Consider the following 14,994-nt stretch of genomic DNA (forward strand, 5'->3'; position numbering starts at 1 on the left):
CCAGACGCCCGCTCTTCGGAACTATGGGAGTGACGTCATGACGTCGCTCCCATAGTGCACTGCGGGACCCGGAAGCCGGAGATCAGGAGTGAGCTCTGTCCTCCGGCTACCGCCGGGGGAAGAGAAGGAGCCAGGCGCCTGCTGGTAACACTCAGGGGGCGCACGGCAAATGGAGGGTGCAGGGGGTGCGACCGCACCCCCTGTAGTTACGCCACTGGAGGAGGAGTGCCGATCAGTGGTGCTCCTTCTCCATGTAGCTCCGGGTGACAATGGAGCCAGGTCTCCAGGAGTTCCGCCACTGCATCCTGCTCATGTGCGATCTGCAAAAATCAGAGTTGTACGTAAACCATCAGGTATAAGTCCAACTCTGTATCCGGCCCATCGCACCAGTTTGTAAGCAGACCAACCAGGGTAGGAGAGAGGATCTGCTTGGACCATTAGGCACATGGAGAGACCCACAATGGGGACAGCAGGTAAAGTGGTGTTATCTGCATGGGCTCTATGGAAATTCTTTTATCTTCTTTGTGTCTACACAATGTCCAGCCTGAACCTGTATAACTGTGCACTTTTCTTTTGTATCATGTATGAACATTTAACTTCTGCATTTGCCCCAATGTATCTTAATGTCATGTGCCACAATCGAAAACCAGCACTACCAGTGGTCTTGTCTTCTAGTTCTAATACAGCGGTACTGCACTGTATTTTACTGACACAATAGTCCAGATTTAATTAGCCGCGGTTAATAACCGCAAGCTAATTGATATGCCAGGGCTATTCAATTATAGCCCGTGGAAGCCCACAATCTGCAGTTAACACAGATTTCAGTTCGAGCTTGAGGAGGCTCAAACCTAAATCTGCGTTAAATGCCCTGATGGTGGGTGCCATGAATGTGTTAACCCATAGCTTCAGGAACTTATCCCAAATCCTATGGGTAAAAGCGTACTAGCGGGTAATGTTCCCACGTGAGGAAAAGGGTCTGTGATTGAATATCCCCGGGCGTTAAAGCCCAAGGCTACCACCCTTTTTCCGGCGCGTTAGATTAACGCAACTAATTGAATCTGGCCCAATGTCTAATACACAAAAATGTCCCAGTGTTCACTCTTCATTTTTAATTTAAATCAAATGAGGTAAAATCTTTCAATATTTTAGCAAAACAATTTGAGGTGTTTGTACAGCGGTAGAAGTTCGGACATGAAAGTGACGTTGGGAAATGAATGTGACCTTTACACACTTGCACAGTGTGCATCAGATTATTCTGCCACCTGCTGCTTATTGAGGTGCATTTGTAGACTATGGAGGTACAAACACGGATGTAAGCGTGTAAGCGTGTACCTGGAAATGCAATGGATGAACCATCTAGGTGCCCATGTAAGCATAGATGTGGTCCAATGTGTGTGTATGTGTTGGACAGTGTTGGTACCTTGCATTGTAGCGGAATGCAAGGTTGCCTGTTGATAGCCAGTACTAATAACCTGATGACAGAATAATGAGAGTAATGCATGTACTGTATTTATTTCTTACCCATTTATCAGGAGTTTTTGAACTGCAGAAATGTTCTGTTTCTTCCATTCAGGCTCCAGGTGCAGCCAATCATTATGCTGTGAATGATGATAGTCTGCTGTGACCAATGTCATAGATGGGCCTCTGAAACAGAAATAAATGGTGACCACTGGCATATTTAAAGGGATTACAGATGCTCAAACTCCAATGTATTGTCCATAGTGCTCAGAAGATGACTACACTAAGGAGGCATTTATATATACTGCAAATTAGCTACATTTCACTCTCCCATGGAATATTCACTATATTCCATATTTGGATGCGGAATTTCGTACATTTCTTCAGCAGAATTTGTTCTATCAGAGCCAAAAGTACTCCCACTGACATCACTAGTGATGTCAGTGGGGCCGGCCCCAGACGGTAGGCGTTCCCATAGGAACGCCTCCGTTTGGGCAGCCACGCCCCCGACACGCCCACCAAAGGGGGCGTGCTGTCAATCACCATCGACAGCACGCCCCCTTTGGTGCGAGACCCATAACGACGGCTTGGCCGTCGTTATTTGGGTCTCGTGCATGCGCACGACGGAGCCGGCTCCCTCGTGCGCATGTGCACTTGGGCAACATCGACCAGCTTGCGAGCGCTCAGCGCTCGCGAGGTCTGAATCAGGCCCAGAATTCCCTCTATCATATCTTTTCTGTCTCGAATACTGGGCCTGATTCAGATCCGGTCGCTCTGACAGTGCTTGCTCTGAATCAGGGCCGGGCTTTTTTTTTTTTTGGAGTGGCCTCTTGGCCGCTCGCATAGCTGTGAGTGACCACCCACAGCTATAGCGAGCGGCCATGATGATGGTCGCGATGGTTAAGACCATCGCGACCATCGGGCTTGCAACGAGACCCTTGTGGTAGGGTCTCGTTCATCGCAAGCGCCAGAGAGCTTTCAGCTCTAACAGAGCTGGAAGCTCTCCATTGACATCACTTGTGATGTTAGTGGGGCCGCCCCCAAACGGCAGGCGTTCTCATGGGAATGCCTCCATTTGGGCAGCCACCCCCCGGCCTGCCCACCAAAGGGGGCGAGCTGTCACTCAACATCGACAGCTCACCCCCTTTTGTGCGAGACCCAGAGCAACGGATTGCCCCTCGCTAGCCGGGTCTTGCGCATGCGCACGACGGAGCTGGCTCTGTCCTGCGCATGCGCTGTGAGCCACCATCGACCCGGTTGCGAGCTCTCAGTGCTTGCGACCGGGTCTGAATCAGGCCCACAAACCCTAACCCAGAGCACAATAAGGTGTCACTGCCAAGGATCCAGCTTTATTTATAGAGTATACATTTGTGGAAATGCAGAATATGTAAATACAGGGGCTGATCTTTTGAGTGGCTGTAGTTGTGGGCAGCCGCAGAACGTAGACTTACTACCTTATGCTATCCGTTCAACTAATGCAGGGGTTCGTGCATGTGCCGGTGAAAATCCCGTGCCGCCCACTGATATTACGCCGGCCGCCTCAACTGTCATCTTACGTATACACACTAGCACCAGCTCCTGCTAGGGGAAAAAGATCCATCAGAAACAGGCTTCCCTTACCTGACTGTGGGTCAGATGTGGCCCGGTAACATATTCCTGTGGCCCTTAGCTTAGATGGCATGAGATCCATATGATAAATAAATTAAACTACAGAGATCTGAATGACAGATATTTATTCTGTGAGTGCTCAGAAATCAGCCTGGGAACACCATTTGTTTAACTACTGTTTTATACATAAAGAATTAAGGAACATTATTTGGGGTTCAGTACATCAGATATTACATATACAGTAAATAAGTTATCATACTTTCAGTATATAATTCATTATATCAACTGGAAAACATAATGCACTACAGCAATAATTTCCAATATTAACTGTCTACTTAATAATTCAGATTACAATAAACTTCCAGAACAGGTTTTAACAGCATTATAAAACAAAACATTTAACACAAAAGCCAGGATACAGGTAAAGATACACATATGTACATATATGATGCACCCACTGGTGGAGTCTCTATACTGTACTGTATACACACACAACGATTTAGTAACTGAACGATTTTAGTAAACAATTTTCGTTCATTTTTTCAAGGGAAAAATTAACAAAATTCTTTTACTAAAATCGTTCATTTACTAAATGCAATGAACGATTTTTTTGAACTATGACAGCCTGACAGCCTGCAGGTATGCCAAATGATTTTGGCATATTCCCTTACTGAAAATCGTTGAGTTGGTCAGTCTGACTGAACTTCAAACGCGAACGTGCATGAACGATAATCATTCATCGTTTTAACTCAGAAAGTGAAAGTTTTTTTCAACGATTGAACGATAAACAATATCGTTACCGATAATTGTTCAAAAAATCGTTGTGTGTGTATGCACCTTTATAAATCCTCTGAAGGCTGCAAGGATTCTGTATAACTCCCAATTTCCCTGTGATGCTCACTACATTATTAATATAATCGCATTTTCTGTTGTGCATGCAGAATTCAACGTGTCCGAATTGGGAGTAAAAAACTCATTCAAAGTCTGGACTTGGGCAAAGGTTTTAGAACATTTTTGGGTTCCGTAATCTGTATATTGTGCTGTGTTTCCCAAACAAAGTATTGTTTTACACTTAATTCTTTGTTAGCTGAAGATATTACAATTTGAATGACACTGTTTCAATTGGAAAACACAATACTGGCACTTAGTCCAATGATGGATGCCACATGAGAATGCCTTTTAGTAGAGCTGCCAGAGCTGACTATTCTCCAATGCCCAGATCTCACTCTGCAAATTACATGCTGTATTTCATACAATCCCCCTCAGGCTTATTAAAGGGTAAGCACTCCGGGACTCCGCCATCATCTGCTTGGCAATAAGTCCTATACTAAAACAAATCACTTGCCACAAGTCAAGGCTACCCTGTGGTTATTAAATACCTAACATAATGTTATATTTCCCCCTGAGCCATTTGTACTTTGACAGTAAATTCGACGAAGAGGCAGCACAATACTTACACATACTGTATATAACACAGTTATACAGTTTTTGGAGTTTGCTGAACACTACAGTAGGCAGTCACTAATAATGAATGGGCCCATTACTAAAAACATGTGGAAACGGGCCCACAATGAATGATAAATAGGACCCTTAAGTTAAGGTATTAAACTGGCTACTTAGAGGCTATTCTATAGTGTGTTCTAAACACGTATTTCATGAAGTACATGTCATAGAACACAATACCTTGTAGTCTTCTTTTGTTACAAACAGGGTGTAGCCAGGGCCATCTTAACATATAGGCACAAAGGTCAGCTGCCCAGGGCCTCACAATTTTAGGGGGCTTCAAACAGGGGCAGGCTGGGACAGGGGACATCTATATGGAGTATGCGGCTGCTCGCTCCATGCATAGGGCAGCCGGCTGAGAGGCAGACACATAATCAGAGTGACCAGACAGCATTCTCTACCTGAAAACACAAAAACACATACACCTCCTGGTGCCTACTCACAATGTGGAAACCAATGCAGATATGTATCTATCTGTCCAATAAGTGCTGCAGCTTCTTAATAGAGGTAACTGCCACACATAATAAACTAAAGACAAGGAAGGTATAGGAATATAAGAAGCGCTGCTAATTGGAGACTAAACACCTCAGTCGTGTTCAATGAATTTAATATTACATACACATATGGCCATAAATAAAACACAATAAAAAATCACAATAAAAATACATCAATGAATATAATAATTTAAGAACAAATGTAATGTCAGGTTTTAAACTGAGCGTATTATTTAAAGTAAAAACGAAGGAACTTTCACAAAGGTTTTGATCCAATGTTAACCTATTCTACACTCCTTTAGACAGTTCTCTGTATTATAATTATCCCACACTTGTAGGCAGGGGCGTATCTATAATGGGTGCAGGGTGTGTGGGGCCAGGAGGCCCCGCGCTGCACACCCTGCACCCATAGTATTACTTACCTCTCCGGAGTCCCACGTCAATGCGGGGGTTCAGCGCTGTAAAAACGACTGGAGAATGGCCACCGCGGCCATTTTGTCATCGTTTGCACATGCGCAGTACAGGGAAAACGCCCGCCGTGGCCATTTTCCTGGTGACCTGTGTATACTCTATAGACTCTGGGCGCACTCTAGTGCCCAGAGTCTATAACTCCGGCACTGGCCGCGCATAGCTCAGTGCGCTGCTGGCCGCCGGACAGAGAGGAGGGGGCCCGACTCGGAGACTGCACACGGGCCCCCTCCTCTCTAGAAATGCCCCTGCTGGTAGGGTCACATTCTGTTTTTAATCCATAATCGTTTAGTATTGATCTAAACAATACTTTTAGTTCTGTACTGAATGAAAGGAACTAATCATAGGCACATATAAATTCACAGGCTAATATATCACAGTACGTTTTATATTATAGAAGCCTCTCATGAAAACGGGCAAATCTTCCCATTATATTTTAAATGGGGTATAGGTGCTTGGTAGGTAACAGAGGGCCTGATTCAGACCCGCTCGCGAGCGCTGAGCGCTCGCAAGCGGGTCGATGGTGTCCTAGTGCGCATGCGCACGACGGAGAGAGCTCCGTCGTGCGCCTACGCGAGACCCGCATAGCGACGGCCAAGCCGTCGCTATGGGCCTTGCACCAAAGGGGGCGTGCTGTCGATGGAGAGTGACAGCTCGCCCCCTTTGGTGGGCGTGCCGGGGGCGTTGCTGCCCAGACGGAGGCGTTCCCATGGGAACGCCTACCATCTGGGGCCGACCCCACTGACATCACTAGTGATGTCAGTGGGAGTGCTTTTGGCTCTGATAGAGCCAAAAGCACTCCTGGGCTTGCGGCAGCGAGACCCTACCGCAGGGTCTCGTCGCAAGCCAGATGGTCGCGATGGTCTTGACCATCGCGACCATCTTTTTGGCCGCTCGCATAAGCTGTGGGTGGTCACCCACAGCTATGCGAGCGGCCAGGAGGCCGCTCCAATTTTAGGTAGGAGGGCCCTGATTCAGAGCGAGCGCTCTTGTCAGAGCGTCCGGCTCTGAATCAGGCCCAGTGTCTCTATTATCCATGCACTAGCCTTTACACTTAAGGATATTTTAGCAGAAGTCTTATATCGACCCAGTGTGTGATACTCAATACTCACTAAAGTTCTCAATGCGATCACTCACAATATGCTGAACCAACAGAGCGCTCTGTTTGTTTACATGGATGTGTGGAGCAGAAAAATCTGTGTAACACGTTTCCCCGCCTTCTGGTATACCTCAGCGGCTTCCTCAGACAGAATGGATCAAAACCTCTGTGAAAGTCACGACAGCTTGCAGATTTTTTTTTCGTTTTTACTTTAATTAATTAATTTTTACTTTAATTAATACGCTCAGTTTAAAACCTGACATTACATTTGTTCTTTAATTATTTTATTCATTGATGAATTTTTATTGTGATTTTTTATTGTGTTTTATTTATGGCCATATGTGTAAGTAATATTAAATTAATTGAACACGATTGGGGTGTTTAGTCTCCAATTAGCAGTGCTTCTTATATTCCTATACCTTTCTTGTCTTTAGCATTCTCTACCTGCCTGACAGCCTGCAGATACAGAGCCAGAATTAGGAGGTGGGGGTACAGGGGGCATGATCCCCCGGGCCCCCCTCTCTCAGGAGGCCCCCGTACTTTAATCACAGCCGCAGTGATGAGCAGAGATTGCACTGCGATCTGGAGAAGAGAAGAGGGATGTGGCATCCATAATCTTCAATTTACATCATGTTTTTTTATGTTTAAACATTGAATTTGTTGAAAGTACCAATAAATCGAATAGTTTAAATTTATTGACCATTCTGTATTCCCGTGAATGGGTGAGTAGGGGCCCCCAGTGCATTGCTTTGCCCAGGGCCTACAATGTTGTTAAGACGGCCCTGGTTGTAGCTCCATTGTGTCAGGAGATTCCCTGGGTGTCTAGTTACTGCTTTGGGAGTACTTTCCTTTAAACACAGTGTGCAGGAAAAACAACCTAGTTAAAATCAAAGCAATGATCATGTTAAGATTCAGCTTGAATCCAAGTTTATATTTAGTGTAGAACTGGTCAAAAGGGGAAGACTTTGATGTGAATTGGTCAGCTTAACATGTATTGCCCTATTCTTAATACAGAGTACATCCTAAAGTGTATGTAATACAGTGTAAAGCTTAAAGTAGCTTCAAGAGGGATGTAGTTTATAGACCGGTGGACTAAATGCCACCGGTTTATATCCTGACAGCAGAAGCCCGACAAGGGACTTAAGATAGGTGTCGAAATATCGACTCCTGACCGATCGAGGAAAGTCCGGCCATCCTTAGCACTAAGCCGTAGGGTGGGGGGGGTTATGTTTGGACACCCACAGGGGGGCTTAGGGTTAGGCATCCCCCAGAAATGGTTAGGGTTAAGCTAGGGGAAGGGGGAATTGGTTAGGCGCCCCGGGGGCAGTTTAGGGTTAGGCACCCCCCGGGAGAGTTAGGTTTAGGGTGCGGGTGGAGAGACTTAGGGTTAGGCACCACCCCAGTTTTAATGTTAGGGACCCCTAAGGGAGGATTAGGGTTAGGGGGGGAGAAGGGTAGGGTTAGGGGACTTAACTGTTTCGTCTGGACCAGGGGCTGGCTGGCAACTTTTAGCCTGGGGGACAAATGCATGCAGGCGGCCCTGGCAGGGGAGTAGCGTGTAGCCAGGGACCCCGAAGAACGTGCGTGCTACGGCACCCCCCCCCCCCCCTCAAGTGTTCCAGGGAGGAGGCTGGCCATATGGGATTAATGTGAAGTAGAAATAAAGATTAGGGACAGCCCCGTCGTGGTGCCCATATGCAGTGCCCCCCTGTGCCCCAGGAGAGGACCCCCTTATGCAGGCCTCCAGTAGTGCCCCCAGTAGTGATCCCCCCTATGCAGTGCCCCTTATACAGTGCCCCCAGTAGTGGTCCCCCCTGTGCAGTGACCCTTGTGCCCCCAGTAGTAAGCCCCTTATATAGTGCCCCCAGTAGTGGTACCCCCTATGCAGTGCTCCTTATATAGTGCCCCCAGTAGCAGTCCACACCCCATGCAGTGCCCCCAATAGTGGTAACCCTTATGCAGTGCCCCTTAAATAGTGGCCCCAGTTGTAATCTCCCCCCTATGCAGTACCCCCAGTATTGCCCTTTTTATAGAGCCCCCAGCAGTGGTCCCTCGATGCAGTTCCCCCAGTGGTAGTCCCCTCCCCCCTATGTAGTGCCCCTAGTAGTAGTCCCCTCCCCCCTATGCAGTGACCCTAGTAGTAGTCCCCTCCCCCTATTCAGTGCCCCTAGTAGTTGTCCCCTCCCCTTGTAGTGCCCATAGTAGTAGTAGTTCCCCCCTTGTAGTAGTAGCCCCCCCTTGTAGTGCCCCCAGTAGTAGTCCCCCCAGTTGTAGTCCCCCCCTTGAAGTGCCCCCAGTTATAATCCCCAGTAGTGGTCCCCCCTTGTAGTGCCCCCCTCTTGTAGTGCCCCCAGTAGTAGTCCCTCCCTCTTGTAGTGCCCCCATTAGTAGTAGTCCCCCCCTTGCAGTGCCTCCAGCAGTGGTTACCCCCTTGTGGTGCCCCCAGTAGTGGTCTCCCCCCTTGTAGTGCCAGCCTCCCCCCCCCAGTAGACACACACAGTGGGAAAAAAAAATAACACTTACCTGAATCCCAGCTCCCGCCGTCGCCATCCACTCCTCCGTCTGTCCTTCCAGGGCCGGGCCGCTCTGCATTATGGGAGAGATGTAATATAACGTTATGACGCCTCTCCCATTGCCCACTGCGGGAGCCGGAAGATGGAGTGGCTCCTGCAGTGGGCGCAGTAGCAGCTAATGAGAGTCTGACAGACTCTCATTGGCTGCTGATCAAAACAAACACACAGCTGCCGAAGCCGGCGCCTGTGTGTTTGTCACTTGTGTAGCGCTGACCAAACTCCGTCCGGTCAGCGCTACACACGCGGTGCAGTCTGTGTCACAGTGACACAGACTGCCCACGGCCCGCATGACGCTGCGGCCCAGGGGGCACATGACACCCTGCCCCCCGGCCCAGCCCGCCACTGGGACTCTCCTCTGTGGTGCTTCCGGTTTCGGCATTTCATCCCAGCGGCTATTGAGCTGTCGGAATTTCATACCCAACCCCTACAATAGCATTAATAATGCCTTGATGAATGGATAGGAAGCAACAGCCAACTAAGTCATGTTTAAACAAGCCATCACCATCCATACCTAAAATGTGGACTCCATTTACATGAATTATAAACATGCTGAAGGATCATTAAAACTAATAATTATCTTACAGCAAATAGTATTTATTATTACTACAAACTACTGACCTTACCCTAAACCGATTTGCTTGCAGACCCATTGAGACAACTCTTCCTCCCATTCATCAGCACAAACGTGATAATCGGATGCTGATCTATGAATGATCAGGGATGTCACAGAACTCGCATTGTTAGAGACAGAGACTGGAAAACAAGATTAAAAAGTCAATTCTATTAACTTAGCCGAAAAAGCCAACAATTCCCATAATTATCTAAATCAATATAATTTCATTGTAACGGCTTTCAGTCTATGAACAGAGCAAGTACAGTATGCTGTAACTACCATAGATTTCTTTTCAGAGTGAAATATATACAGATGTGTCCACATATATCTATCTTCTGTGCGCTACAAGTCGTCTTACACATAATGCGTGAGAACAGTATGATTCGGTAATGCCACATGCAGATACACCCGCAGTTGCACACAGAATATAGGCATGCTGCATATCATTTTAATCAGCAGAAGCTGCTTGTGAGTCCTATTCCCATCACTGTGCGAATAAGACACATTTGAAGGTAAAAAGTTCCATGAAAAGTCGCACGGCATAGCGCAACTAGAAGGGTTAGTTAACTTGAAAAGGGTCACAGAGGTGACCGAAACGCGTAGTTGCTCTGTTCTTTGGTGATCCCTCCAGCACGTGCAGACCCTGATACACCGGGACTAGCAGCCACAGTAGTGTTCTTATTGGAACACCCACCTGTCAGATATTGCAGCCTTCTGGTGGAGAGACGACTTGTGCCTGCAGCTGACCAGAGACGCTAGTAGTCAGTGAGCACCACACAGGTGAACACACCAGGCGTCAGCAGTGGTCACATATACTGGCCAGCAAAGCACACGGACCCGCTTATATAGTAGGACACACAGCAGCTGGAGCTGACTTTGCATGCCAACTATGGGTGAGCTCTTGTTAAACAAGGACATTAATACGCACAGAGGCTCGTTACAACATGTGTGCTCCCAGGGTTTAAGTACTGGGTATTATACTTATATATTATTCTGGAGGCATCTCCACCATTAACAATCACATCAAGCCAAAATAACTTTAAATAAGACTTCTGCTTTTTTTTATAAATATAATTGTTGTTCATCTGCATAAAAAATATCTGCTAATTCATAAATCACCAACATTTTGTTTTTATTTCCTTCAATTCAATGTTAGAAAAACCAATCCGCACAGACCAAGATTATAGTGATAAATTGTCCTATACCCATTCAATTAGGTATTGATAAATATTCATCTCAAAGTGGGGAGGAGCACCCAGGAATAAAAATAGACATATGAAAGAAAAAAGGGAAAGGTATTCCTATAACGGGGCACTCACAGACAAGATATTAATCTTCCCTCAAAATGTTATCAGTTATTCATTTTTAAATTTAGTACTAGTGATACTTCCTATTGTCAAACAATATTAAATATAACTTTTAATAGGTCCTTAAAATAAGGTCAGCGAAGTAATTCAAATACAACAAAAGTGAAGGTGAAAAAAATTGTTACCACCAACCAACTCTTCGTCCTCAGTGAACCTTTGTTGAAACAATGTGGATATATATATTTACTTGTCTAAGCAAATCCCTATCACATACTCACAATCCAAGAACTATATCAATCCAAAGACCCCACCATCCTAAGGAGGGCACCAGAGCAAGCGAACCCGTGAAGGGCCCTGAGTGCCGGGTTGTGGTGTATTTTATATACAGGTTGAGTCTCCCATATACAAAATGCTTGGGACCAGGGGTATTTTGGATAACGGGATATTCCGTATTTTGGAATATTTGCATACCATAATGAAATATCTTGGGAATAGGACCCAAATATACACACAGAATGCATTTATGTGTTATATACACCTTATACACACAGCCTGCAGGTAATTTTATACAATATATTCAATAATATTGTGGTTCACAAAGTTTGTGTACAGAAATGAAATTCATTTATGTTTCATATACACCTTATACACACGGCCTGTAGGTAATTTTATACAATATTTTTTATAATTTGTGCCTTAGACAAAGTTTGTGCACATTGAGTCTTCAAAAATCAAAGGTTTCATTATCTCAGTATTTCGGAATATTCCGTATCTCGGAATATTTGGATATGGGAGACTCAACCGTATATATATATATATATATATATACACACAGTTGTCCGGCACTCTCACTCCAATTGGTCCTTTTCACTGGGGTGCTATCCAGGGTTGCTTAATCAGCTTCCCATATATATAGTACTTATGCAATCATCTCCCGACGATGCGGAAACACTCTCCAGACTTTATTTTGTAGTTGCAATATTAATCAGCTTTATTATGCATACCAGATTAATTTGCCGACATTTCGGTTCTAACTGAACCTTTATCACGGCATCAGTATTATTAACATCAAGGTTTTTAGTTAACTAAAGTATAAGTAAATACAGTAACATCAGCTGAATGGTCTAACAGGTCCTCTCTGTTACGTAATATTAATTTCAACATCTACAGGTCATTGTGCTCAGAAACAGTGCATAGTCAATGATCTATGTTAGTGCGTAACTATAGTATGTTATATGCATATCAACATTCACTGTGTTATTGCCCCACATGCCAATTGTTACTAGTAGATTTATGGTGAGTGGCTGTGCTGATAAATGAATATCTGGCTAAATTGCATTGAGATCGTGGCTTGCTTGTATACATGGATGATGTTATGCTATAATTGGCAACTGGAAATACAGTTGGTGTGGTGACTAAGTCTATGTAATGGCATAAGGTCGTTACTGGTAATAAACTGACAGCTGACCAACTGGATGCGCAGCTGTAGCTGAAACTTTATCTTACCTGCTCATAGTGTCTCTCAGTAGAAGTATGCAGTGCTGCTGATGGGTGAGTATGGGGCTCTGCTGGCTGTCTATATACCCGCCTACCGGAAGTGCGTCACTCGTGCATGTCCGAAACCGGAAGTGCACGCGCTCTCCGTAGTGGGCTAACTGAGCAGTTGTTTGGGAACTTGGGCATAGGGTGCGAGTTGATATATGCGTGTAGGTGGCCCTTGATGTGACGCAATAGGAGGCTTCCTACTGGATGCGTGTAGGTACTCCTCGCGACCGGAAGTGGGGCATATAGTCCTGATAACCGGAAGTGGGGCATATCACCTTTCTGCAGGAAGTGGGGCATAGTTACATGTCCACCGGAAGTGTGGCATGCCTTCAAGGGTCTCGCTCTGTCCAAGTCTATAGAATATAACACTATGTAAAGTAGTGGTGTAAATGGTGTTAGGAAATCAGTGACATATAAGTATAAATGTTTAAACATAAAAGGCACATATATTACCATATGTTCAATATATATGAAATGAGGACCTGTGACCAGTATAGGCTCTAGTGATAGACTTCAAACGCATGGATATAGATAAGTACTGTCGTGTGATACATACATATTAGACATTAAAAGAATATTGTATACAATTGTATAAGTACTTAGAGGAATATGTTGAGTGGGCAGTACTTGTTTAGTCCACGAGGGGCTACAGTGTCCATTTTGTGGATCCACAGACTTTCTTTTTTCTTTAAGCTAGATATTCTATTGCCTCCAAATTCAGGTGGTGGTACCCAGTCTATGAGTTTGCACTTAAGTGATGATACTTGATGTCCTCTCTGGAGGAAGTGGCGTGCAACTGGTTTATCTGATTGGCCTGTAGATATTGCTGCTCTGATGGATGCTCTGTGGTTCGCCATCCTTTCTCTAAAGATCCTTGAGGTCAGTCCCACATAGTATAGGCCACATGGGCATATTAGTACATAGATCAGGTGGTCCATTCTGCAATGTAGTTTCCACTTAATTTTAATTGCTTTCCCTGTGTGTGGGTGGGCCACAGTGGGACCTGTGATCATGGAGCTGCATGTGGTGCAGCCCCCACATCGGTAGCTCCCTGGTTTTTTCCGCATTATCTGGATGACCGATTCTCCCGCTTCTGGATTAAGTGTTGGTCGTAATAGGAGTTGCTTGAGATTGGGTCCTCTCTTATAGGCCATCATTGGTGCTTGTGTATCACGAAATGGTAACGTCAAATCTGTTTTAATGATGGGCCAATGGCGTTTGACCGCTTTTTCTATCTGTGCAGTGGTGTTGTTGTATTCAGTCACATAGGTAAGTCTCCCATCTTTTACTGATCTATGTGTAGGATTAGTCATCTTTTGCTTGGCTTTGTTCAGACATTTGTCCAAAAGGGATTTTGAGTATCCTCTTTCCTGGAGTCTTGCCGTCATCTCTAATATTTGCGTGTTTGTGTTGTTCACATCTGTATTATTACGTAGTACTCTGAGGTATTGGGAAATAGGCAAACTGTTTTTTAACGCTGGTGGATGGTGACTCCAGCGCTCAGGCACAGCAATGGGGTCAAACTTAGCACCAGGTGATTGGCTGGGCCATTCTAGAAGCTTTATTTTCTTTCTCTGAAACCAATTGAGAGTGTCCTTGGCTGTGTTTTGGATCATTGTCTTGCTTAAATGTCCACCCTCGTTTCATCTTCAGCAAGCCCGGTAGATGGCAGCAGATTTTTATCAAGAATGCCTCGGTACATTTTTCCATTCATTCTTCCTTCAATTATATTAAGTATACCAGTACCATATGCTGAAAAACAGCCCCACACCATGATGTCCGCACCTCCATACTTCACTGTTGATATGGTGTTTTTGGGGTGATGTGCAGTGCCATTTCTCCTCCAAACATGGTGTGTATTATGGCAGCCAAAGAGGTACATTTTGGTCTCATCTGACCAGACTATATTTTCCCAGTATTTCACAGGCTTGTCCAAATGTTGTGCAGCAAATTTTAAACAAGCTTCCACATGCTTTTACTTCAGCAATGGAGTCTTGCGTGGTGAGCGTGCATACAGGCCACGGTGGTTGAGTGCATTACTTATTGTTTTCTTTGAAACAATTGTACCTGCTAGTTCCAGGTCTTTCTGAAGCTCTCCACAAGTGGTCCTTGGCTCTTGGACAACTCTTCTTATAATTCTCTTCACTCCTGTCAGAAATCTTGTGAGGAGCACCTGGTCATGGCCGGTTTATGGTGAAATGATGTTCTTTCCACTTCTGGATTATGGCCCCAACAATGCTCACTGAAACATTGAGAAGTTTAGAAATCTTTCTGTAACCAATGCCATCAGTATGTTTTGCAACAATAAGGTTGTGAAGGTCTTGAG

The 14,994-nt window shown here is 45.2% G+C and overlaps 1 protein-coding gene across 2 annotated transcripts in view; it reads right to left on the reverse strand.

The window, feature by feature from the left end:
• CORIN (corin, serine peptidase) overlaps positions 1-14,994 on the reverse strand; it is a 387,855-nt gene that overhangs the window by 70,085 nt on the left and 302,776 nt on the right. For both annotated transcript variants that reach the window (XM_088475236.1, XM_088475237.1), the window contains exons 16-17: positions 9,827-9,956; positions 1,522-1,644 (exon numbers count right to left, since the gene is read on the reverse strand). In XM_088475236.1, coding sequence (XP_088331362.1) covers positions 1,522-1,644; positions 9,827-9,956 — 253 coding nt within the window. The remainder of the gene's footprint in view (positions 1-1,521; positions 1,645-9,826; positions 9,957-14,994) is intronic.

The sequence above is a fragment of the Taudactylus pleione genome, unplaced genomic scaffold (assembly GCF_031769625.1).
Source record: "Taudactylus pleione unplaced genomic scaffold, aTauple2 ptg000169l, whole genome shotgun sequence".
Taxonomy (NCBI): Eukaryota; Metazoa; Chordata; class Amphibia; order Anura; family Myobatrachidae; genus Taudactylus; species Taudactylus pleione.